The 25,331-nt window shown below is 38.8% G+C and overlaps 1 protein-coding gene across 1 annotated transcript in view; it reads left to right on the plus strand.

The window, feature by feature from the left end:
* The window catches only part of RAB3GAP2 (RAB3 GTPase activating protein subunit 2 (non-catalytic)), a 105,245-nt gene that overhangs the window by 38,946 nt on the left and 40,968 nt on the right, over nucleotides 1-25,331 (plus strand). Inside the window, exons 3-14 of the mRNA XM_010853264.1 lie at nucleotides 1,945-2,068; nucleotides 2,912-2,993; nucleotides 5,107-5,154; nucleotides 5,244-5,319; nucleotides 5,642-5,743; nucleotides 10,215-10,314; nucleotides 12,815-12,913; nucleotides 19,304-19,452; nucleotides 20,802-20,881; nucleotides 21,002-21,091; nucleotides 22,694-22,833; nucleotides 24,566-24,782. Coding sequence (XP_010851566.1) covers nucleotides 1,945-2,068; nucleotides 2,912-2,993; nucleotides 5,107-5,154; nucleotides 5,244-5,319; nucleotides 5,642-5,743; nucleotides 10,215-10,314; nucleotides 12,815-12,913; nucleotides 19,304-19,452; nucleotides 20,802-20,881; nucleotides 21,002-21,091; nucleotides 22,694-22,833; nucleotides 24,566-24,782 — 1,307 coding nt within the window. The remainder of the gene's footprint in view (nucleotides 1-1,944; nucleotides 2,069-2,911; nucleotides 2,994-5,106; nucleotides 5,155-5,243; nucleotides 5,320-5,641; nucleotides 5,744-10,214; nucleotides 10,315-12,814; nucleotides 12,914-19,303; nucleotides 19,453-20,801; nucleotides 20,882-21,001; nucleotides 21,092-22,693; nucleotides 22,834-24,565; nucleotides 24,783-25,331) is intronic.

Below are 25,331 nucleotides of genomic sequence, written 5' to 3' on the forward strand. Positions count from 1 at the left end.
AGTCATGTCTTTTTGCGACCCCATGGACTATAGCCCACAAGGCTCCTCTGTCCGCAGAATTCTCCAGGCAAGAATACTGGAGTGGGTTGCCCTTCCCTTCTCCAGGAGATCTTCCCAACCCAGGGGTAGAACCGAGGTCTCCCACATTGCAGGGGGATTCTTTACCATCTGAGCTACCAGAGAAGTCCTAAAAGCTTTAAAAACCATAATTTTTTTTCTTTTTTTAATGACAGCATTCTGCATCTCTTCCCCCCCTCTTCCCTCTCATCTTGGTTAATTCAATCCAAAAGCTGTCGGGTAGGGTTGAGTAAGGTGGAAGATCAAATGACATAAAACCTAGGAGCTATAAGAGAGTAAATATAAATAGATCAGTAATTTTAAGACATAAAATTTTAAAATTCTGCATGAAGAAAACTAAGCTATGACATGAACTGGGGAAAGCTTTTGTTCAAAGGGCCAATTTTCTTTGTATGTAAAAATGCTAAGTAGAAAGAAGGGAAAGGTATGTAAAGGTTTTGTTGTAGCATTTTTTTTAATAATGTCAAAACATGCGCCTAAATAGCAGAATAGTTAGGCAGTTTCTAAGGAAAAGAACCTTCTATAGCCATTAGGATCATAGTATGAAAATTCAGTGGTGTCCCAATTGTGGGTGATTTTCCCCTTCTATTTTCTGTGTTTTGAATAAAACAAAATAAATCTCCAATAAGCAATACAATGTTATCAGGAAAAATAAATGCTTTATGTAAAAAAAGGTATATACAAATCAATTAGAGAAAGATCAGCAACCCAACAGGGGGTCTGCAAAGGAAAGGAACAATATACTGTTCATAGAAAAGTCTCTTAAGCATATGAAAAAATACCCATTCTCACTCATAAGAGCAATGCTGTAGACTAAGATACTACTTTTTATGTGCTAGTTGGACAAAAATCAGAGTTAAAGCGCTTTTGAAGAGTCCCTGAGGAAGCAAGCACTTTCAAAACGTGCTGGGTTAGATTATAAGTTAACACAACTTCTGCAGAGCACAATTTGGGCATAGCTAGCAAATTTACTAACACACATTCCCTTTGACTAGGAACTTATCCTACTGGCATCCTCCCACATAAACTGATAAATGTATAAAATTATTCATTGTAGCATCATTTGTAGCAGCAAAAGACTGTGAACAACACAAATGTCAATCAGTGGGGGCTGGGGTGTTTCTACAATGGAATGCTCTACAGCCATTAAAAAATTTAGGAACTTTAGGTAGAGTGAAATCTAAGGTATATGTTAAGAGAAAAAAAATATAGAAGTATGTATGTAGCATGCTACCATTTGTGTCAGGAAAGGGGAAAGGGGTAGTTAATTATATTTGCCTATGTGCATGGTGTCTCTGGAAATACACATGAGATACAGTCGCACTGCTGTCTCCAGAGTGAACAGCAGGGTGGCTGGGACACAGGAATTGTCAGACTTTGCAAAGACCTTTTTGGATCTGTGAATTTTTAACCATAGGAATTTACCTATATAGTAAGTACATATTCAGTTGAAAAAAATAAAACACCTTTCAGATCACATAAAAAGAAATGTTACACTTTACAGGCCATAGGTGCCAGGTAATATTTTCTTTGCTGTCTAGCTGCAGATGCCCTAGCTATCTGTCTCAAGTAGGATTAGTTACCAGATTTCCTAACTAAATCATTCCTGGAATGATCCCTATGTGAGATTCTTTTAATGTCTTGCTATCTGTTTTATTTAAAATTTTTACATGAATTTTCAAAACTGAGATCTGCTTGTGGTGAGTATTTTTTTATTGGTCATCTTTGACATGTTTTGATAACAAATATTATTGAGACTATAAAAGAATTGGGAAGGTTTCTTTTCCGTTGCTTCTCAAGGTGGACGTGGTGAGTTGAACTGTTCGTGATATTTTTCCATGGAAGTAATTGTAGTTTTACTCACAGGAAGAAGAAGGAAATACTTGCAAACCACAAAAAACTTGCTGGCTTCAAGATTGTATTTTATCATTATCTCCAACCAATGATCTTATGGTTATAGCTCGGGAACAAAAAGCTGTATTTCTAGTGCGTAAGTACTCTATAATTTTCATTTAATTTAATGCATAGAGTAGAAAATGAATTAGGTAGAAAGAAAAAGTGTTACTTCTCCATTATATGGTAGCATTTGATGGCTTGATATGTTGCACAGCACTTTTGATTCTCTTTTCTTTCTTTCTCTTCCCCTTTCTTTTCCTTTCTCTTCTGTTTCTTTCCTCTCTGTCTTTCAATCTTGGCTGCAGATACTCTAGCTGTCTCTGTCTGGCACTTCAGAAGCAGTTTTGGGCATTGCCCAATTCTCACAAGGGGCAGTTAGAGCTAAAAAGGCCACTGCCCCCTTCTCAGCAATAATGTGAATTGGGTGACTTTCAACTCTAATTTGAAAGCTCACAGTACTCTTGTTTCCTTTTTGGGGTATAAGCTTAGCTTACAATTTTTGTTGAAGATTAAAGTTTGGCTATATATAGAAGGTGGAAAACCTCACTGATCAAAATAAGGTCTTGTATTAAATGGGTACAGAGTTGCGCTATTAAGCAGATTTGCTCTCCAATAGCATAAATCTATTAGAAAATTTTTCTTTGCCAATTGAAGATAAAAGTTTTATAAATAAAAATGATGGGGTAATACATAGAATTAATAACTTTATTATATGGATTGCATTGGAAGAGAGACTAAAGAGTTTTGTAACAATCTTATAAAAATTTTTAAACATTATCTTATATTTACTTATAGAAAGACCTACATAAGTTAATATAGAACTATTAAATTCTGCACCTATCATTCTAAAGGAAAATAATGAAATTAATAAATTCTGTTTTAGTATGCTGTAATTTAAGTTATTTTGTGTGATGATTTTTTTTTTTTTTTTTTTCAGCAAAATGGAAACATAGTGATAAAGGGAAGGAAGAAATGCAGTTTGCTGTTGGTTGGAGTGGTTCTTTAAGTGTTGAAGAAGGGTAGGGACCAGTTAGTTCTTTTTGTCTCTCCATATGTTAAATGTATATGTGAAATTGTTTGACTTGTATATCAGTCTGCTAAGACGTTTCGTCATTTGGAATGTTGATTAAATGTATGTTCATTGCAGCTTTAGAGATTGTAGAGCATGATTTGGGCAGTAAACTTTAATTTTATTAACCATGTAATTATTAATCAAAGAACCAAAAAAAAAACAACCCTTGCGTTTGGAGAGGATTTACAGGAGAGTTCAGAGAGAACTCCATAATATCCTGTCTATATTTTGTCTTTTCCTTTAGTTCAGTCACTCAGTCGTGTCAGATTCTTTGCGACCCCATGACAACATGTGGTCCCCTGGAGAAGGGAATGGCAAACCACTCCAGTATTCTTGCCTTGAGAACCCCATGAACAATCTTTTCCTTAGCTCTCTGTTATTATTATCTCTCTTTTTTTTTTTTAAGCATACCACATGGCATATGAGATCTTAGTTGCCCAACCAAGGATCAAACTTGTGTCTCCTGCAGTGGAAGTATGCACTTTTAACTTCTGGACCACCAGGGAAGTCCCTCATTGTTAATTTTATTCAGCCAAAAAGTCAAGGGCTGCCATGGTCCTCTCTGCTTTGTTAGCACTGAGCTTGTACTTAAAGGGGACAGTGCTACATTAATTGTTAAAACTCATAAATACTTAAGAAATGCAAGTTAGTAAATTCAAGTTTCTTACCTACCTGGTTAGAGTTTTAAAACCAGATCTCTAGCATGGTTCTGTGATGGAGCTGCTAGCCTGGAACCTGCAGCCAAAAATTGTTTTCAGTTAAATTTTTATGACTGAAAGTTATCTAGTTGGAATGAATAAGGTTCTTTAGACTTTAAATTCAGATAAAAGACAATCAAATAGAAATCCATAGTACATGCCTGACACTCTGTAGAGACTCAGTGAATTATTTTCTACTCTTGTCAAAATAAATGCTATTTCTCCTTGAGTCATTTAGTCTAAGCATTTTGAAGACTTTTAATTTCTGTCAGAAATGCACATGCAAGGTTCAGTTACTTTAGGGCTTCCCGGATCGCTCAGTGGGTAAAGAATCCGCCTCCAATGCAGGAAACACAGATTTGGGTTCAATCCCTGGGTTGGGAGGATCCCCTGGAGAAGGAAATGGTAGCCCACTGCAGTATTCTTGCCTGGAAAACCCCATGAACGGAGGAGCCTGGCAGGCTACAGCCCAAAGGGTCACAAAGAGTCAGACATGACTAAGCATGCAGGCATGACAGGAGGGCCCGAGGCTGTCAAGAGCCTCACCCACTTATGCTAGTGTGTTACTTTAATGTTTTCAGTTACCTAGAGACAACAAACAACCAAAAAGATTCATTTTGTTTGGTGTCTAGTTTGATATATGGGGAAGAGGATTTATACTTTGTTGAATAAACTGGTGATGGTCCTGAGTTTTGACAGTTTAAGGAAGAAGTCAGTAGGCATTATTTTAATTTCGAGGCTTGTCTCTGTGCGTGGGACAAATTTTTCTCAAATCTGCATGTCAGGGAAAAAAAAAATCTTTTAGGGACCATCCAGCTCATCAGGTGCTTAGAAATAGGTTATCAGCAGCAATTTCTGCAAAATATAAAAAGAAAAAGAAGCCAGCCAGTTGAAATATGGCAAGTCTCCAGAATCATGTTCTCAACAGAAATGCAGTCTGCCTGTTATGTGATTGCCAGTTCCTCCCACCTTCTGCCCAAGTTCTTCACTTATGTGGAGGAGAAGGGAACAGTGGGAAATGACTGCTTGGTGATCCCTTGATGTTTTCTTACTTTTGTGTATAATCAGTTGTATACGGTAAAGGTTTGCTTTTTTTACTTTTATGTTTTTCATGACAATACAGAATGAAAAATACTGTTTTTTTTATTAACCTCAAGTGAATGTGACGTTAGCTTTTATGTCAATGGGTTTTATTACCCTCCTTATGGTGGAGTTTTGCTCATTTTTTAAATTTATGTATTGGATACAACTGGTCCACAGAACTCATCTTCCACTTAATTGTCCTTTAACATCCAAACATAGAGATAGAAAAGACATTGATAAATTGATTGGGTAAACATATGATTTTGTCTTTGTTTTTAGGGAATGTGTAACCAGTGCTCTGTGCATCCCACTAGCAAGCCAGAAGAGGTAAGGATAAGTGAGTCAAGTGAGGCTCTTTTTTTTTTTTTTTGGTTTGATGTATGAACTCTTAAGATCATTGATTTTGTTTGTAACAGGAGTTCCACTGGACGTCCAGACTGGACCTGCATTGTGGTGGGCTTTACTTCGGGTTACGTACGCTTCTACACAGAGGTGAGTTGAGCGTTACGCAGTTGAAAGGCACCGTTTGACTGGAAAACCTGGTTCCGCATTCCCATCACACTCCTTTGTGACTCACTCCCTGCCACTTGAATGTGTAGTTATTACTTATGGGGGTGAAGGCTGGGACAGGGGAGGTATGGTGGTAGAAAGTTCTGCTGTAAACTATAGAGAAGAGAAGCCATGTTCTTCTGCAGACTGACCACCTGGCATCCGTGGAAGACCTGTGGGGGAAATGCCGCTCTTTGCCCAGCCTCACCTGTTCAGGTATATTGGTAAGAAAACAAGCAGGGCTTGTCTCTGTGCTTCCTCCTAGAACGGCGTGCTCCTGCTCGCTCAGCTCCTGAACGAGGACTCAGTGCTTCAGCTCAAATGCAGGACCTACGAAATCCCGCGACATCCTGGTGTGACTGAGCAGGTAGCGTAAGAGATTGTGTCCAGAGGGACAGTGGCTTTACTCTGAAGTGGTTTCTTCCTTCTTGTTGGGTGGAAACTTTAAGGTATCTTCTCGTGGCACAGTGAGCTCTGCTGTCAGACTTTAGAAATAGAAGCTATTCATAGCTGAGTAAGGAACACCAGTCTTGCTTTTACTTACTGAAATTTCGTGTGCTTTGCTCTACAGTAAAATAAAACACTTAAATTGGAAACCAAAAGATTTTCTCATTTTTAGAACTTAATAGTGACTTAAGGTAAAAATGGCTTTATATAACCTTGGCTTTATATAACCTTATATCTTTTTTATTTGGACGTAGGTGTTAAAAGTATGTAGAGTAAAAGATTTAGCACTATTAACAACAGAGTTAATAGTGCTACTATATTGCACTAATCTATTTCTCAGAAAAGGGGTTATTCAGTTTTTATTTACTGTGGAAAATATTTTATATTCATTGAAAATTTTGATAGAGAAAATACTATTGAGTGTCTAAGGCACTCCACAGTTTTCACTTCTTCCTAGGTGCTGTGTGAGATTTTGGTTGTCTCACAGTCAAAAATTTTGATTGTGTCTACAGTAATTGTAGAGGCACATGAACTAATATGCTCTTGTTCAGCACATCTTGTGTGGTACATCATCAAAACTGTATAATATGCCTTCTCTCTTGGTGCTGTCCGGCTTCCAAGAGGTTTGAAGTAAGCAGATGAATGTATGTTGTGTTCCTTTGTGGACGTAAATTGTGTGATAGACTGGAGTGAAATTTAACCAGTAAGAATAGACTAATATCTGTTCATACTGGTGATTGAGTTAATCAGTAGTATTAAGCATTACCTTATGAGTTGCTAATTTACATGAACAGAATAACTTCTGTGCAAATCTAGAGAAGAGGGAGCTCAATTAGGACTAGGGTAATAAAGGAAAATTTCGTTGAGGAGGTAGAGTTTGAATTAAGCCTTGAAAATGGGTATAGAACTTAGAAAAGAAGGGAAAATATTTTAGGTAGTTAGGAAAAAAATCAGGAAAGATTCAAACATGGAACTGTGAGACAGCAACTGTGTTAGAAACTGAGAAACTGTCCAATAGTCTGAGTGACCAGATTGTTTTCATAAGTTTGAAAGTGAAGCGAAAATCAGAATTGCTTCAGAAGATTTAGAAGCTACTAGAGATATGGCAACCCACTCCAGTACTCTTGCCTGGAAAATCCCGTGGACGGAGGGGCCTGGTGGGCTGCAGTCCATGGGGTTGCTGGGAGTCGGACACGACTGAGCGACTTCACTTTATTTTTTCACTTTCATGCATTGGAGAAGGAAATGGCAACCCACTCCAGTGTTCTTGCCTGGAGAATCCCAGGGACGGGGGAGCCTGGTGGGCTGCCATCTGTGGGGTCGCACAGAGTCGGACACGACTGAAGTGACTTAGCAGAGAGATGAGAAGGAAGTAGTATCATCAAAGGGATCTTGAAGGACCTTGTTCTGGATGAATTGGACTTGTGAGAATCTGGAATCAGGGAGGCTAGTTATCCTGTTTTTTCAGTTATCAGTAATAGAGTGCAGTGCTGCGAGCCAGGACTGGAATGGCTGTGGGAAAAGGGAGGAACATTTGACAGGACTGGGTACTGTATCGAGATGCTGAATTTTTTTTTGGCTGCATCTGGTCTTAGTGATGGCATGTGCGATCTTTGGCTGTGGCACACAGACTCTCTAGTTGTGGTGCTCAGGCTCAGGGCTTGCAGCGTCTGGGCTTAGTTGCTCCACTGCATGTGGGATCTTAGTTCCCCTACCAGGGGTTGTACCTGCATCCCCTGCATTGCAAGGCAGATTCTTAACCACTGGACCACCAAGAAAGTCCCAAGGTGTCAAATTTAAAGAGAAAAATGAGTTGGCTCTAAGATCTCCTGCATTGAGGCATTTGATTTTGTACATGTTTGAGGTGATAGTAGGAAATAAAATGAAATGCCATCATGCCTGTAGTGATACAGAACTACCCCAGAGGTACAAAGACTAGATTGAAGATGATGACTGAAGTCACAGATACTGAACGAACTCTTCCCAGGACCCATTATAGGAAAATGAAACTGAAAGCTGAAGACTTAAGTTACAATGCTGATCGTAAGGAGTTGGGAGAAAATGGAACTATTGCAGGAAACAAACAAGGAACTGTTGGAAATCCAAGACGGTGATCTGTTTATTGAAGCTGCCTCTCAAGAGCCATTAAAAAAAAAAAAAAAAAACAAATTCCCTGGAAGATGAAGGTTCTTTAAATACTTTAAACTTGACTGTGTTTGTAATAATCTGTTTTTAGAGCTGGTGGAAAAATATAACTCACATTTAAATACTTGCTATTTGCTTTTGTGAGTCAAAATCTTTTCACTGAAAAATATTTATTAAACACATGGAGGGAAGTCTTTGTTGTTACTCTGTATTTTACATAAGCATCTTTCGTTCCAATATATATCAGTTTGTATATCAGAAATATCTATTTGCTGCATCTTTAGTGCACTCCCACATCTATTAAAGATCACAAGAGCAGATTTCCTTGTAATTCAGAACTGGGGGCAGTGAGTATAGTAGGTGGGACGACTGGTCATTGCAGGAGAAGATTCTAAAGGGAGATGTTTTTCTGGAATGCCAAAGAAACCTCTTCTGTGGTTTTTGCACAGAGATCCCTATCATTTAGCTCAGTTTCTGCAGCTTTTGGACATTGGTGTTTATAAGAGTATCTTTTTCAGGAAAACAGTCTTGTTTTGGAGATACTTGGCTAGCTGGTGGTTAGCTCCTCCCTGTCAGGGACCTCTCCCCCACTGCCATGCTCGGTGGACTGCGTAAGCTAGGCATTGTCAAAGTGTCATGTGAACCCCGACATCAGCTCCCACTCCTTGTGGCCCACAGAAATGTTGTTTAAAAATGGAAACACCCAACAGTCCAGTAGAAAAAAAGGACAAGGCAGTTCTCCAAAGAAGAAATATAACTGATCGACAGCATATGATAAACTTGTGAATGATACTGATGATCTCAGAATTATAAGCAGCTACATTTGGATAAGTTTTCACCTTTCAGATTGGCAAAGGTGAAGATTAACAAAACTTGGTGACAGAGGGAGAATCAGGCACTGTCATGTATTGTCGGTGGAATTATAAACGGATAGGTACTTCCTTGAGATAGTTTAATAATATGAATGAAAATGAAAATTGTGAATGCTCTGTGACCCAACAGACCTCCCTGAAGGAATTTAGATCAAAGTGATGTGAAAAGATACATACAAAAGAATGTTTACTGCAGTGATGTTCGTAATAATGAAAATATTTCATTCATTCATAAACATTTATTTACTGCCCGTTATGTACCCAGCCTAGTTGTAATCACTGAGAATCCATTTTTGAACCAGACATGCAAGGTTTCTGCTTTTGTGGAGCCTACAGTTTGGAGGTGACGGAGGGTAACCAATGATGAACAGCTGGAGATTTTTCAGGATGTTTCCAGCCTCTGATAGGTTCTGTGAGGGAAGTAATCATGTTGATGAGATTGAAATGAGACAAGGAAATGGAGTTGATGTTTGAGACAGACTCAGGAGTAGCCTTTCAGAGCAACCACATTTGTGCCAAGACCTGAGTGATCTAAAGAAAGGCAGGCAGTGACTTGGGAGGTGAAGGTGCAATGACCTCTGTGTTCAGGGTGCAGGGGGAGAGGGGTGAGATGATGTTGGAGGGAGAGGCCCCATCTTGAAGCTTGGGTAGAGTTCAGGTTTTATTCTAAGTGCAGAAGGGAGCCAGTGGAGAGATTTAATCAGGGGAGTAGTTTGTGCTGCTGTGTCTCAGGAAGATCACTCCAGCTGTGGAGTGTGGATGGTAAAGAGGGAGACTGGAATCAGCAGACCAAACTAAAGTCAGTAATTGAAATTTTGGCACATATGATGCAATACAGCGTCTCCACAACAAAAATTGATTTGCTCACTTACTGAAATGGAAGAATATCATTGATATATTACTGAATAAGGAAAAACCTGTTATAGAATACTGTATATGGTATAGTCTTGTACAAAAGTGTGTGATTATGTATGACCCTATATACTGAAATACGTCTGGGATTTCAGGTGAGTTTTTCTCTTCTTTTTACTTTTATGTGTTGTTTGCATCCATGTAGTGACTAAATTTCACTTTTATGAAACTTGTACTTTTTTGGGTTACTCCCTTTGTCTATCCTGAAAATATTCACCATGTACAAAGGCTCATATTTGAGAAGAATTTTAAGTCCTTGACCAAAAGGCATTCAAAAAAAAGTCTATTTGTTTTTTACTGTTCCTCTGCCTGCTATTGTCTTGTGTGTTGGGTGTTTGATGGTTGTTTAGTTATAGTATTCCTTTATTTTACATTAATCGTGATATTCAGCTATAACAGAAACATAGATATGCTTATTTGGCAATAATGGAAATATTTTCTTCTTTCTTATTCCTTTAACAGAATGAAGAGTTGAGTATATTATATCCAGCTGCCATTGTGACTATTGATGGATTTAGCCTTTTTCAGTCTCTTCGTGCTTGTCGAAATCAGGTAGCAAAAGGTAATTTGGGGCAAGAAATAGCTAACTTGTGGTGATATTTGTCTTATTTAATTTAATCTACTTAGAAAAATATGTCTTCTAAATTAAAAAGGGCTTCTGAACTAGTTCTAAAGAGAAGGAAAAAAAAAAAAAAAACCCACTACTATAGAAATGAGAGTGTAGTAGATTGCTTCCCTGGCGGCTCAGATGGTAAAGAATCCACCTGCAGTGCAGGAGACCTGGGTTTGATCCCTGGGTTGGGAAGATCCCCTGGAGGAGAGCAAGGCAACCCACTCCAATGTTCTTGCCTGGAGAATCCCCATGGACAGAGGAGCCTGATAGGCTACAGTCCATGAGGTTGCAGAGAGTTGAACATGACTGAGCGACTAAGCACAGTAGATTGCTTAATTAGTAAGATAAAGGAGAGGACTAGATCTTCAGCTCTCGTGTTGCCAGCTGAATGGTTGGCTTTTTTTTTTTTTACTAATTCAGCAATATGTCTTGGCCAGTTAAGAGAGAAGTTCAGCACTGGGATAGAGAATTCAGTTGTGTCTCACTGAGGAACCAGATTTCTCACTAGATGAGTGCCACTTGGGCCAGCATACTAAAATCAAGTGATTCTGCCTTGCTTCCACTCTCTGGGGCGAAGAAAGCGGAGTGTGTGCAGGGGGCGTTTTCCTCACACTAGGCAGGACTCAACAGGCAGCCAGCGTGAGCTGCTTTTAGCTAACTTGAAACACTTCTGAACAGAAAAAACTTAAGAGCCCTAAATATAATCTATGTAGGCACTATGTCAGTTCCAGACTTTGGCATGAACCGTGCACTTTAACCTTCCCTACCCATAGTTTAAACTCTGAGGCTATTTGAGGATATTGTGTTTCATTAAAAATCAAGATGTACTGTTATTTTCTGTTCCAATAAGAAGCAAAAATGCTGCCAGTAAGAGTCATGCCATCAGTTTTAAGATTCCAGTTTTAAAGATAGTAAAATAAAAGTAAAAAAGCCCCAAGTCAGTGCAGATACCAGTGTTGGTGCTGACTTACCCCATTTTCTTCTGGTTTAGAATAAAGGAGCCTTCATGGCCCTAAAAAGAGCAAAGCTTAGCTTGTAAATGATTTAGCTCCCATAAAGCAGAGTTTAATTCAGATGTGCTATCCAGTTCATAAAGATTGTTCATAAATCCAGAACTAAACTGTAAGACACAGAAGAAGCAATTTCTTCCAGGGAGAGAATGCAGCATCTCACATTGCAATAGAACAGTTTTCACTGTTTTTTCAACAGGTGGATATATATGATCAGTATCTTCTTGGTTATGTGGTTCTTTAGTAGTACATGCTTTTCTCTAAAGTCAGAATTTGTTTGAATTTTTATACCTATTTTCATAATCTTTTAAATTATTTAAATTTAGTCCATGTAAAGTTTCAATGTCTTTTATTTTGGAGAAATTTCAAATAGTCACCATTAATACATATGTCATTTTCTATAGAAATTTCTATAAGAATTTTCTATAGGTTTAAGAATTTTGTAATTTTCTATGCATAAGAATTCTGCAGTAAAATAAACTAGAAATAGACAGTTATGCTTTAATTGGTATCATTAGACATTTCATTTTTACTACTTTTGAATTGCCATTTATTTTATTATGTATGAGATCATAAAGCCATTTTATCTCCTAGCAAGTAAGTAAGCCATTTACTGCCCTCTTACTATAAGTTGCTCTAAATATCTGATTACTTAGCTACAGATTGTTGTGACTTTTATTTCACAGTATAGGAAAACTGTCTCTGGTTGGCCTTACTTTCAAATCTGAAGTGCTTAGAGGATTACTGTTTTCCTTTGTCAGAGTACTTTTCTTCATCTTCCTGAATAAATGACAAGAATCCAGCTGTATTCTAATACATAGCCTGAGAATGTACTGACACATGGGGTCTTGTGCATGAACCTGTGGCCCCAGGTGTAACTGCTGCTTTTCTTTTCATTCCTCTCTCCCTAGGTGGAAATGCCATGGTCGGTGATCAGCATTTCCTTCATTTTCTTGGCAGTGCTGTCACTGTTAGCGTATCTTTCTGTCAAGCCTGGTCTCAGTTATTTGCATCTGAGATCCTTCTGTTTTGTCATGTGTGCTTCTGCGGGGTGTACCATCAGGTTTCACTAAGACACTAGTTGCTGCTTCAGGGATTTTATTCACTGTCTTTCTCAAGAGGGAGAAATTGCATACTTGGCTTCAATTGCAGTTTGAATTCACCTTGATTTTTGATGGTAGTCTAGAGTTTTTAGTCGTGTTTTCTAATTCCTTAAGTGTTTCAGAATCTCTTATGTCAGCCAGGTTAGTCTTTTAATATATGTATTTTATGTATATTGTCTTCGTGTGAGTAAATCTCACTGTATGCATGGTTTATATTACTTTATTTTTAATTAGTTTAGAATAATAAGTCGTTATTATATTTTTAATGATTTTTGGTAAAACTTCATTTTCTCCATTATATTTAAGTTTGGTTTGTCTAATTTTTATCTTTGACAGCTGCAGCATCAGGCAATGAGAACATCCAGCCACCACCATTAGCGTATAAGAAATGGGGTCTACAAGATATTGACACAATTATTGATCATGCTAGTATTGGTAAGCCATTACTAGTTCCAGTTCTTTTGGAACTTCTTATACTTTTTAATAGAAGTATCTCATTTATTGGAAATGTAGATTTATTCTCAGGGCTTCCCTGATGGCTCAGTGGTTAAAAAAAAATCTCCCTGCCAATGCAGGAGACATGGGTTTGGTCCCTGGATACTGGAAGATCCCCTGGAAAAGGAAATGGCAACTCACTCTAGTATTCTTGCCTGGGAAATCCCATGGACAGAGGAGTCTGGTGGGCTGCAGTCTGTGGGGTTGCAAAGAGTTGGTCACAACGTAGCAAATAACATTTATTCTCATGTGAAAAGAAAATCATTGTCTTCAGTGAGACATTTGGAGGGTAGTTTAGACTTAGAGATGAAGTTAATGTCTTTAAGGAATGGTAGTGGTTTTAGTAATTATGCCCTTAGCATAAGCAGTACTGTACAGTTTTTTTGTTGTTTTGTTTTTATAAGATTGTTTTTTAATATGAGTCATTTTAAAAATCTTTTTTGAATTTGTTACAGTATTGCTTCTGTTTTATGTTTTGGTTTATTGGCCATGAGGCATGTTGGATCTTAGCTCCCTTGACCAGGGAGGTCTGCACCTCCTTGCATTGGAAGGCAAAATCTTAACCACTGGACCATCAGGGAAGTCCCTACTGTACAGTCTTGGATCACCCACTATTTGACTTAAGTTTTATACAGATGAGTTTGATTCATATAATTGCCAGATCAGTCTTCTAAAAATGTAACATTTAGATCAACAAAGTATAGAGCAAAGCGTATGTCTTCTTGTGACCTGTATTTGAAGGCTTGTTATGTTAGGTGTGAGGAATGCAGAGATGGAGAGACTTGGTTTCTGCTGTCAGGATGCATGTAGCTGGTTGGGAGAAACATGTGAAAACAATTACAGTATCACAGCATGTGACAGGGAGAAGGCAGTAGCACCCCACTCCGGTATTCTTGCCTGGAAAATCCCATGGACAGAGGAGCCTGGTAGGCTGCAGTCCATGGGGTCGCTAATAGTTGGACACGACTGAGCGACTTCACTTTCACTTTTCACTTTCATGCATTGGGGAAGGAAATGGCAACCCACTCCAGTGTTCTTGCCTGGAGAATCCCAGGGACGGCGGAGCCTGTTGGACTGCCGGTCTATGGGGTCGCACAGAGTCGGACACGACTGAAGCGACTTAGCAGCAGCAGCAGCATGTGACAGTTGTCAGAATCAGCAAGTGGACCTATTCCTCCGGGGTGGGGGCAGAGGAGAAGCCCAAGGGAATCAGGGAACTGGAGGTTGACCTCAATCTGAGATTGAAAGAATGAGTGGGATTTGGCCAGGAGGGCAAGCATCAGGGAGGCAGTTTAGCGAACAAGGTTCACATGGCGGTGGAAATGCGTTGTGTGCAGGAGAAACTGACAACTGGCCCGAGTGAGGCCAGCCTGTGAGGAGCAGCCAGATTGTGAAGGCCTAGGATACTGTGCACAGGAAGTTTTATTTTTCTCATCACCATGTTGAGAGTCCTTAAAAGATTCTGAACAAGAAAATGGTACTATCACTTAGCCTGTTGGAAAAATCACTTGAATGGGTCAAGACGAGAAACTTAAGTGCAGTAAGAAAGCTATGATAATCTCAGTAAGAAGTGATGGGCTTCTGACCTAAGAGTAGAAATGGCGGTAGAGAAGAAGGAAATGTTATTTTTAAATATATTCCTATTTTTTCTGTTTAATATTATATGCTTGTTAGAGTTTTCAAATAGCACATAAAAGATAAAGAAAAAATAAGATAACTGGATGAGGTTTTGCTGAGAAACTACTTATACAGTCGTAGTATAGGAGAACCACACTGAATTGGATAGTCCAGTGTCTCAGGGCTCATTAGCAGTGCAACTGTTAGCTCCTCCTAGGCCTAAATTCTACTCATTCGAGATAATGAGTAGAATCAGCAGCTTAAGAGCAGGGTGGTTTTTGGCCAATGGTCCCAAGGAAATACGTATCCTGACTTCATTTTCTTTTCTGTCTTTGACCTCCTGGTGGGGCTTCCCATTGTCTGAATCCAGCTCAGAGTCTGGGTTCATAACATGCACACACCGGGAGGGAGAGAAGGAAGGAGTGTGAATCCAGAGGGGTGAACTGAAGATACCTGACACAGAGCACATTTGTGGGTTGTTGCATTTCTTATATGGAATACAGATAGACCTTGTTTTATTGCACTTTGCTTTATTGCACTTCGAAGATACTACATTTTTCACAAATTGTAGGTTTGTGGCAGCCCTTTGTCAAGCAAATCTCTGGGTGCTATTTTTCCAAAAGCATTTACTCACTTCATGTTTCTATGTCATATTTTGGTAATTCTTGAAATATTTCAAACTCCTCTACCAGCGACAAGATTAGGCGTCACTGAAGGCTGAGATGATGGTTAGCAATTTTTAGCAATGAAGTATTTTTAAATTAAGGTATGTTCATTGTTTTTTAAGACACCATACCATTGTACTCTTAACAGGGTACAGTATAGTATAAACATATTTTTATTTGCACTGGGAAACCGAAATATTCATTTACTCACTTGGCTGAGATACTTTCTTTTGATGGTCTGGAATTGAACCTGCGATATTTCCAAGGTCTGCCTATAATCTGTAATAAGCACATTGTTGGTAGACATTCCATTTATCTTTACTTTTTATGAACACAGAAATGTTGCAAAACTCCAAAGTGTTGAGTTCAGTTCAAGGTGACTTCCTTGTTCTGTTAATTAAACTTTGGAACATTGAAACAGGCTAGGAGAAATGATTGGATAGAAAATTTTATTCTATTCATTTATCTCCCAGCCTACAAAATGGAAAAATAAAAAAGAGGGGGCATGCCATGAGCTTTATTCCATGTACATCTTTATGTAAAGGTCTGATTAACTCATTCAGCAAAGAAATGAACAAATACCTGTTGTGTCCCAGACACTAGTTTTGGTGCTAGAAATACAAGGCAGACAGGACCGCTGCCCTGATGAAGCTTAGATTCTTGTGATGGGGAGACAAAAGAGAAACAATTAAACCAAATGAATAAATACGGTAATAACAAAATGTTAGTGAGCATCATGAAAATAAGCAGAGGGTTATGACAGAAGTAAAGGAAGGAGGGGACTAGGTACACAGGTGAGCAAAGGCCTCTCCTGAGACACGAAGGATGGGAAGCAGCCACTGTGTGAATGTAGGATATGCATTCTGGGAGAGAAAGCAGCAGAGACAGAGGCCTGGTCTAGAGGGGAGAGGGGATGGCATGCGGTCAAAACCTGAAGGAGAATGAAATGAGAGCAAGGAGACCAGCAAAGAGTTTGTTGGAACAAGAGAGAATGAGGATTTTGTCTCAGGAGGAGGCAGTGGTGCTAGAGAGTAAACAGATTGGAGATGTAGTTGGCACTTGCTAAGGGATGGATATTAGAAAAGAGAGAAAGGGAAGAATCAGAGATTTCTTAGTTTTTAAGTGTGAGCAACTGGGTGAATGTTCGGGCTGTGGCTGAAAAGAGGATAGGAGAAGGAAGCGGTAGGAGTGAACGAGTGGAGAGTTATGGTTTTTACAGGTTAACTTCTGATGCAGACTTCCAAATGGAGATGCCAGGTAGACAGATACATGAGTCTAAAGGTCAGGGAAGAGGTCCAGATTATCAGTATAAATTTGGGAGGGAATGGTTAACTGTGGAATGCGTTACAGAATTCAAGAAAGGAGATTTGACAACGTTCATTGATTCTTAGAAGTTTAAGTGGAATGGTGAGAATGAAAGCTGCATCGGAGTACATTTAAGAATAAATATTTATTTCCACCCCCTATTTTCAAAGCTCTGAAACACAAGAACAAGAAATCAGCTCACAGCATCTCCATTTTGACTCCAGTCCTGACTTCACTAAACTTCTTACTCATTTTCCAGCTCCTGGTGAACGCTTCCCCCGGGGTATCCGAACTTAACATATCCCAAACCTAATTCTTGACTTCTCCCATCAAACTTGGTCCTCCTCTGTGCTTCTCTCTTGTTGTCTCCTCTTGCTTGCACCACAAGCTTTTGAGTCATCCTTGATTCTCTTTTTTTCCTCACCGGTCCTCATCCAGTCCACCTTTGTCTCAGCTGCCCTCACGGTAAATCTGGATCTGACCACGTCTCCTCTCCGTCATTGTCGGCATGGTAGGCCACACCACCGTTGCCTTTTGCCTGAGCTACTGAGGAAGTGAAAATCCTAACTGGTCTTTCTGCTGCCTTTCTTCTTGTCCTAAAATGTCTTTACCCAGTAGCAGCTAACATGATCCTGGTAGAATATGATTCATATTTTTGCCACTTCTCTGCTCACAACCTTCCAGCGGCTTCCCATCTTCTTCCTCATAAAACCCAAAGGCCTTGTATCTCCTGCAGAACTGCCCCTTTCTCACCCCTGTGTTCCCCCACGCTGATCTACTTTCGCTCCTCCGCTACACCAAGCGTCCTCCCACTTTGGAGCCTTTGCAGTTGTCCCTTCTGCCTGGAGTTTTACCCAGCTAGTCACATGGCTCTCTCCCTCACTTCAAACAGGTGTCTGTTCAAATGCCATTTTATCAAAGTGACCTTCTTTAGCCAGTATACAGGCCTCGAGAATTATCCAGTGACTTTAACCTTACGGAAGTTTACATTAAGAACTGTAAGGTGTTTCACAGTGTGGAAAGGCCTCAGATGTTCAGGGAAAACCCTAAAAGACAAGGTAGTAACAAATTCAGAAGGAAAAAAAAATGTACATTTAAGGCAGTGTAATTACAGTAGGCAGCTCGTCTCAGCAGTAATGCTTAGAGTTCTTTATAGTGAGAAGGGTGAATGTGAATTTAATTTAAAATTTGAGATATGGTTATATTGGAAGAATATGGAGAGAAAAAGAAGGACTGTAAGTTACATTTTCATGTATCTTCAATCAGTGAAAAATAATGCTAAAATTGGTGACTCAAAAAACAAAATCACACACCTATAGTGTGTAGAGTACAAAGAGAAAGCATTTTGAAACTTAAAATTTCAATTTATATGTGATACCATTCAGCCTTTGATTTTGTGCTGGTACAGTCAGCATATTTAATCATGTCATAAAAACACTTTGTATATTGAATCATGAATTCATTCATAAACACAGAACAGGCATTCTAATCTTTCAGAATAGGTCAACTTTTGTAAGGATTAAAATTTGATGACTTTAAATCCTAAATCCAGTAAGACATTTACTTATGAACACCTGAAAAGCAGTTCCTTTCCCAGGACTCTCTTTCAGGAGCAATGCATTCAAAATAGAGGCAGTACATACATAGGAAAATGAGAATAACTCCTGTTCCATTCTGCAGTATGTTTGTGTTCAGAACTGGCTGTCTTTATGTACCAGGAGCATCTGAGCTGGAAGACACCACCCGAGACGAAATCTAGCAGCAGATCTTTACTTTCTAGATCTCTAAGCTCACTTGCCCCCTCCTCTCTCTCCCGCCCAGGTGAATTTAAATGATGTTGGCTTTTCCTCTACTGCTCCTCAGCATTGTCTACATTTACTCTTAGCGCCATGGGGAGATCAGCAGTAACTCTTCATTATGGAAGGCTGGGGATTTCTGGACTAAAAAGCAGATGTTTGAAAGGGTTTGTTTTCACTTTGGGAGAGGATATGGGAGCAGAGGTGCCCTACTGCCTTTCTGGTGTGGATGTGAGGCAGCACTGCCTCTGTGGAATGCCGTGTCACAGCACTTAATAAAATTGTTTACAAATGTAGATCCCCTTTTGAGCCTGCTCTTCTGTTGATGAGGACTTGCCATACAGATGAGCTTATATATAGGTATGCAAAGATCTGTCAAGGTCATATATCGCAGCATTATTTGTAGTGGTAAAAGTGAGAACCAACTCAGATGTCCATCAGAAGGTCAGATCAATTATGGCATGACCACACAGTGGAATACTCTGAGTGACTGCCAAGAATGAGGCATGTCTCCTTGATATTTTATTAAATTTAAAAAACAAGGCACACATCAGTTGATTTGGTGTGCTGTCATTTATGTACCTACATTTCTGGAAAGCAATGTAAGAAAATATTTCAGTTGTTACCTCAAAAAAGTAAACTTATACCTGGAGATATTGGTAGATTCTATACTTCTTGTACCATTTGAAGTTTTTATCTGTCTAAAAAATTAATGCTTAAATTGTTTTATACATTTTATAGCTTAGAGGAATTGTAGATGGCAGTTTTAATATCTTATGGATGTTTTATGGCATTGATCTTGTAGCTTTGAAAAATGACTTTTATCTATTAAATGACACTCAGCAGTTAGCATTTTAGAATGGAGTTCTAATAAAAATCTAGTAATCTAAAATGACAGTGTCATTTCACTGCATTAAAATTACATATTGTTGCTGTTTTGTCATTAGGTATTATGACTCTGTCCCCTTTTGATCAAATGAAGACTGCCTCCAATATCGGTGGATATAATGCAGCAATTAAAAACAGCCCACCAGCCATGTCTCAGTATATCACTGTAGGGTCCAGTCCATTTACAGGCTTCTTCTATGCTTTAGAGGTAAGTGTTTCATCATTGATTTTGATTTTCAACGTATATACAAATTGGATATGGTAATAGCCTTAAAAAGTAAGCAGTTTACATTTGTAAGTTTCAGTATAAGCTGAAATTAGTCTCAACTCACTTTCTTCTAAATTCTTTAGATTAACTGAAAATGTACTAAAGTCAATGTAAAATAAGCAGCCTTCTTTGTTTCTGATGCCCCGAATTCTTAGTTGAGTTGTCTTAAAATATTGGTGCAGTTAGTCAGAAGCTTAGAGTTGTTAGTGATGTTGGCCCATGAGGGAGTTGAGTAAATGAGGAATTGTAAAGATAGAATGAGCTGCCAACTATAGCTGATGAAGTGGTGAAACTGCTCCCTAAAATTGGGGAGATTTAGGTATTAGACTTGGCAGCTCTGATTTCTAACATAAAAAGCGCCCTTCTCAGAATTGTCCAAACAGTCTTTTTACTTTAACAAAAATATATTTTTAAAAAATAGGTGGGGGGGTGATAAATTAGGAGTTTGGGATGAATAGATATACACTCCAGTATATAAAATAGGTAACCAACAAGGATTTACTATATAGCACAGGGAGCTATATTCAGTATCTTGTAATAATCAGTAATGGAAAAGAATCTGAAATGTATGTGTGTATATAAAACCGAATCACTTTGCTGTATACCTGAAACTAACACAACATTGTAAACCAGCTATACTTAAATTTAAAATAAGTTTTGTACAATATGAAGTATTTCTAAATAAAAACTGACTGAAAAAAATATTTTAAAAAGAGGGAAAAGAGCTAGTTCGGTATGGATGAGAACTCAATAGCCCTGTTAGAATAAGGCCATTTTAATGTCCTAGTTTCGGAGAAGGCAATGGCACCCCACTCCAGTACTCTTGCCTGGAAAATCCCATGGATGGAGGAGCCTGGTAGACTGCAGTCCATGGGGTCGCTAGGGGTCGGACACGACTGTATAGCTTTCAAGTAGACAACCTGAGCGACTTCACTTTCACTTTTCACTTTCATGCATTGGGGAAGGAAATGGCAACCCACTCCAGTGTTCTTGCCTGGAGAATCCCAGGGATGGGGGAGCCTGGTGGGCTGCCGTCTCTGGAGTCGCACAGAGTCAGACACGATTGAAGCGACTTAGCAGCAGCAGCAGCAATGTCCTAGTTTAGATTTTTTAATTGACTACAATTTAAAGAGGGAAATCATGAAGATTATAAACTATTAGTGATTTTACTTTTCAACTGTAGAGTTAAAACTTCTGATTATATTTCTACCCCCTACCTTTTTAAAGTGCATCTCATTTAGAAAGTGTATTTTGTTTATTTGTCATCTTTCAAATGTTCTGTTTTTCAGGGAAGCACGCAACCACTATTATCTCACGTTGCACTTGCAGTGGCAAGTAAACTCACTTCTGCTTTATTTAATGCTGCCAGGTAATGACATCAGTTTAAATAATCTAATTTTCATCTCACTTAGTTTTAACTTGTATTTGGATGGTCTGCACATTAAAACACTGGAATCCGTGGTTTTAGTCTAAATGCTCTTTCTTTCAGTGGTTGGCTTGGTTGGAAGAGCAAGCATGAAGAAGAAGCTTTCCAGAAGCAAAAACCCAAGGTGGAACCAGCTACCCCATTAGCTGTAAGGCAAGTCTGTCGTGCTCCTCTTGCATTTTAGTATTTTTAGAAATGGACTGTTAAATGTATGGTCTTTCCATGTGCTTAGCTGATTTATTGATTTCTTGAGTCTTTGGAGCTCCTGTAAGTCATTAATGTGAGACTGATGTTTTCTACCAGAATGTAAACTTCATGAGAAGAGTGGTTCCTATCTGTTTTAATGACACTTGTCTCCCCATCATGTAATAGATGGCTTATTTTGTGTGTGTGTGTGTTGGGTGTGTGCTTACAACACTGTACACTTAGATGTACAGTAGAAATATTGGGTTTTTGATAGCTATTGAACTTCTTTAAGTAAAAAGTTTAGTTTATTGATAAGCTGTAGAACCTTAAAAAGGACATAGTGATTTCTTAAAAAAAAAAAGTAAAAATGGGATCACATATATTCAAGCATTATGCTTGAATAATGCTGGCTTATGCTTCCTTGTTTGTTCCAGCAGTACTGGGGGATATTTAGTGGATTTGTCAGGTTTTGCAGGAAGAGGGCATGAGTGTTGCTTGATTCTGTTTTTATATCCTTTTTTATTACTCAATATAAAGTACCACCATGAAGGGAAATAAAAACCTCTCCCTTTTTTTAGATGTTCTTCAACTGAAGAGATATAGCTAATTATCTACTGGGGCTTCCCTGGTGGCTCAGAGGTTAAAGCGTCTGCCCGCAATGCGGGAGACCTGGGTTCAATCCCTGGGTCGGGAAGATCCCCTGGAGAAGGAAATGGCAACCCACTCCAGTATTCTTGCCTGGAGAATCCCATGGACGGAGGAGCCTGGTGGGCTACAGTCCACCGGGTCGCAAAGAGTCGGACACGACTGAGCAACTTCACATCACTTCAAAATGTATTGAAGATTATCTTCTAGAGTTTTTTCCATCTAACATATCACATCCCCAGTCACCCAAGTATGAAGAAATAAGGCAAATGGCCTTATGCACTGCATGGATGTAACAAAGTTTCTGAGTACTTTGTCTCAGGAAGTTTTTTCAAAATGAGCTATTCTGGTTCTTTCTCAGTACTTCCTTACTTTTATTTTACCCACAGTTCTAATAGGATTGATTATAGACCAAGAACAGTATACAGATAACTATTTAGAAGAAGGAAAGTTCTTGCTTCAGGCAGTTACACTGATATCAGCAGGATATGCTATCTAGAGAAGAAGAAAGAGAAAAGATTAGAAATAAGAAAATATAGACAAAGATGCGAGTGTAGGAGCAAAGTATTCTAAAAGTAATTGGTTGTCAGGGTAGTTTCATATGACATATTGCTTAATCAAGGAAAGATATAGTTGTACTTGATACTCTGAAAAAATAAGGTTGTGGGTATTCTGTATCAAATATCTCTGAGATAAAACTTAGGTATTATTATATAATAGAAGAAAGTTCCTTATGTATTTTGTATTATAAAATGTCTGTTGTGATTAGTTAATAAATTTAACTATTAATCCATACAAAATTCATATTTCTTTATATTAATGTAAAATCAGATTCAGTCTGTTTTGTTGCTGTATTTCATTATTCTTTTATTTATTTCTAGATTGAACTTTGATTTCTGCTTTCTTTTTTCTTTTAAATATCAGATTTGGGCTTCCAGATTCTAGACGCCATGGTGAAAGTATATGTCTGTCTCCATGTAACACACTGGCAGCAGTAACAGATGATTTTGGCAGAGTTATTTTGTTGGATGTAGCTAGAGGAATTGCAATACGCATGTGGAAAGGTACTTCTTACAAAAATCCAGGACAAAAGTTAGTTAGCTTTTTACCCCAGTAGCTGAACAGTGCTATCCTTCTTCAGCTTCTCATTGATAACAGTGTTTAATTCTTTATGCTTGCTTTCTTTCTTTTTTTAATCACGAACTCAGATCATATCAACAACATTTGACCCATAGTCCAACTGACACATCCTTTAAGTTTGACCAACGCATAGGTACTTAAAAACTCTTCTTTATGTCCTTCTTTTCAGTTCTCAGATTGTCAGTTCCTGAATTCAGTTTCTTGCCCCTGCGAGGTTCATTCCAGTTTGCAGGGCCATGCTTGAATCAAATCTTTCCAAAACTAGAATGCTGGGTTTTTCAGATTCAAGATGGCAAAACCTAGCAAGATTCATTTTTTAAAAATTTGGGTTCCATATCCATATGCCTGGGTCAGTTCATTTAAGTGTCTTGGTAACATTGTCTGTTAGAAGTTACATTTAGTGACAAGCACAGAGCTGTGTACAGGATCAGTATGATATCACATGACATCCTCAGGAACTCAGTCTTATTCCATGTAGCTTCCCCATGAAGGTTATATCATGGTCTAAATGGCTGCTGAAGCTCCAGCCATCTTACATGCATCCCAGGAAGGAAGAAGGGGACAGAAAGACTACCACCTTAGTCTACTTTGAAGTTATTTTCAGAAATCTTGCCAAGCTTTTTCTGCAATACATTATTTAGGACTTAGTCGCATAGCAAACCTAACTCTAAGGGAGACTTAAAAATATATTGGCACATTTTCAACCTGAATAAAATAAATCCTTTTGACGAAGGAGGAGAGGAGAATTCATTGTTTGTAATCATCTTTAATATTAACATGTCAGCAGAGACTGTTAGTTGGAAACCACAATTTTGATGCAATCTGGTCTGTTTTTAGCATTGTGAGGAATAATGGATTTGAGGGCATTAAATTTAAACTCTGGACCTGACTGAGGCCACTTTTACCTTCTTGCCAAAGAATTCCTGCAGTGTTTACTTGCCACATGTTTAAATGTCTTTAGAAATAGGTTTCAAGGTAGCAGATACATCATTTCTCCCTGACATGGTGCTTGTTTTCTGAAATAACTTCAAGGGTATGTTCTCAGCAAGACTTTTCCAGAATATATACCAGTTGGTCCAGATCCACTCTGGTGACGCTATGACTGCCGTGTGGCCTGTCTTCTGCAGCTGGCGCACTCTGTCCTTTTCCTCCCCGTTACTGGGAAGAGAGGGAATAGGAAGGCATGTCAGCTGCATTTTCCTTCTCACAGGCCGGCGTTGCTTCCTGTTGCTCTGCAGCCCATGTCCTCCCTCTGTCTGTGTGCCACCAAGGGACCTGAATTGCAGGAAACCAGTTTGATCTTCTATTTTAATTGGATTTTTACTTTAAATCTGAACCTTAAAATCTCTCCAGAATTTTTTAAAGAGAGGGAGGAAGGGATGGAAATCAGGGAACCTTCCGTGATAACTGATTTCTTCTTAGAAAAGAAAGTGATCAGAACCAACTGTAGCAAACTGACATTTTAATGAGACTTGGCAATTAAAGGATTTGTCATAATTATAATTTTTTCTGTTTAATATATTTCATAATAAAAGAGAATATACGTTTATTACTTTTCTTGAGCCCCCCTGACTAAAACATTACGGAGTGCTTCAGAAGGCTCTGCTAAACCTAGATTCCATATCTAAGTGTCTTTCCTTTTCCTCTGTCTCTAAGGGTATCGAGATGCACAGACTGGTTGGATCCAGATTGTAGAGGACCTCCACGAAAGAGTGCCAGAAAAGGGAGACTTTTCCCCATTTGGAAGTCCTCAGGGTCCAAGTCGAGTGGCTCAGTTCCTTGTGATCTATGCACCACGGAGGGGCATTTTAGAAGTGTGGAGTACACAGCAGGGCCCTCGAGTTGGCGCTTTCAACGTGGGAAAGTACTGCAGGTAAGCCGCAAACCCTAGCCTTTTCCTGGCTGCAAAAAGAAATGCTTTTGTTCAAGTAAAGCTTCTGTTTAAAGCTACTTAATTAGATTGCAAGTTGGTTGAGAATTAAAATGTCCTTTATTGTGGTTTTTCCCCATGAGTGGCTGCTATGTAATTATGGATTAAGTGTTTAATAACAAAGGAATCTGACTGAGGAGGCCGTGATACACTACTGAATTAAAGTCAGCTTTGGTGCCCCACTTGTCCCCATCCCTCCTTACACTGTGGAGGCTGGAAAGGAAAGATTCTTTCCGATTCCCCTGGTGATGATACGAAGTCATGTGTGATACGAAGTCATGTGAGTGCTTTGTTTGCCACTGCGACATCAGCCTGGTTATGTGATTTTCTAGCACATTTTAACAAGGTAGAACCCTGGCAGTTAGGTTCTATTTTACTTTTTTAAAACTATTTATTTGGCTGCCTTGGGGCTTTGTTGTGGCACCCTGGATCTTCATTGCATCACGTGGATCTTTTGTTGCAGCATATAAACTCTGTGGCTTACCATATTGG

Source organism: Bison bison, unplaced genomic scaffold (assembly GCF_000754665.1).
Source record: "Bison bison bison isolate TAMUID 2011002044 unplaced genomic scaffold, Bison_UMD1.0 scf7180017864325, whole genome shotgun sequence".
Classification (NCBI taxonomy): Eukaryota; Metazoa; Chordata; class Mammalia; order Artiodactyla; family Bovidae; genus Bison; species Bison bison.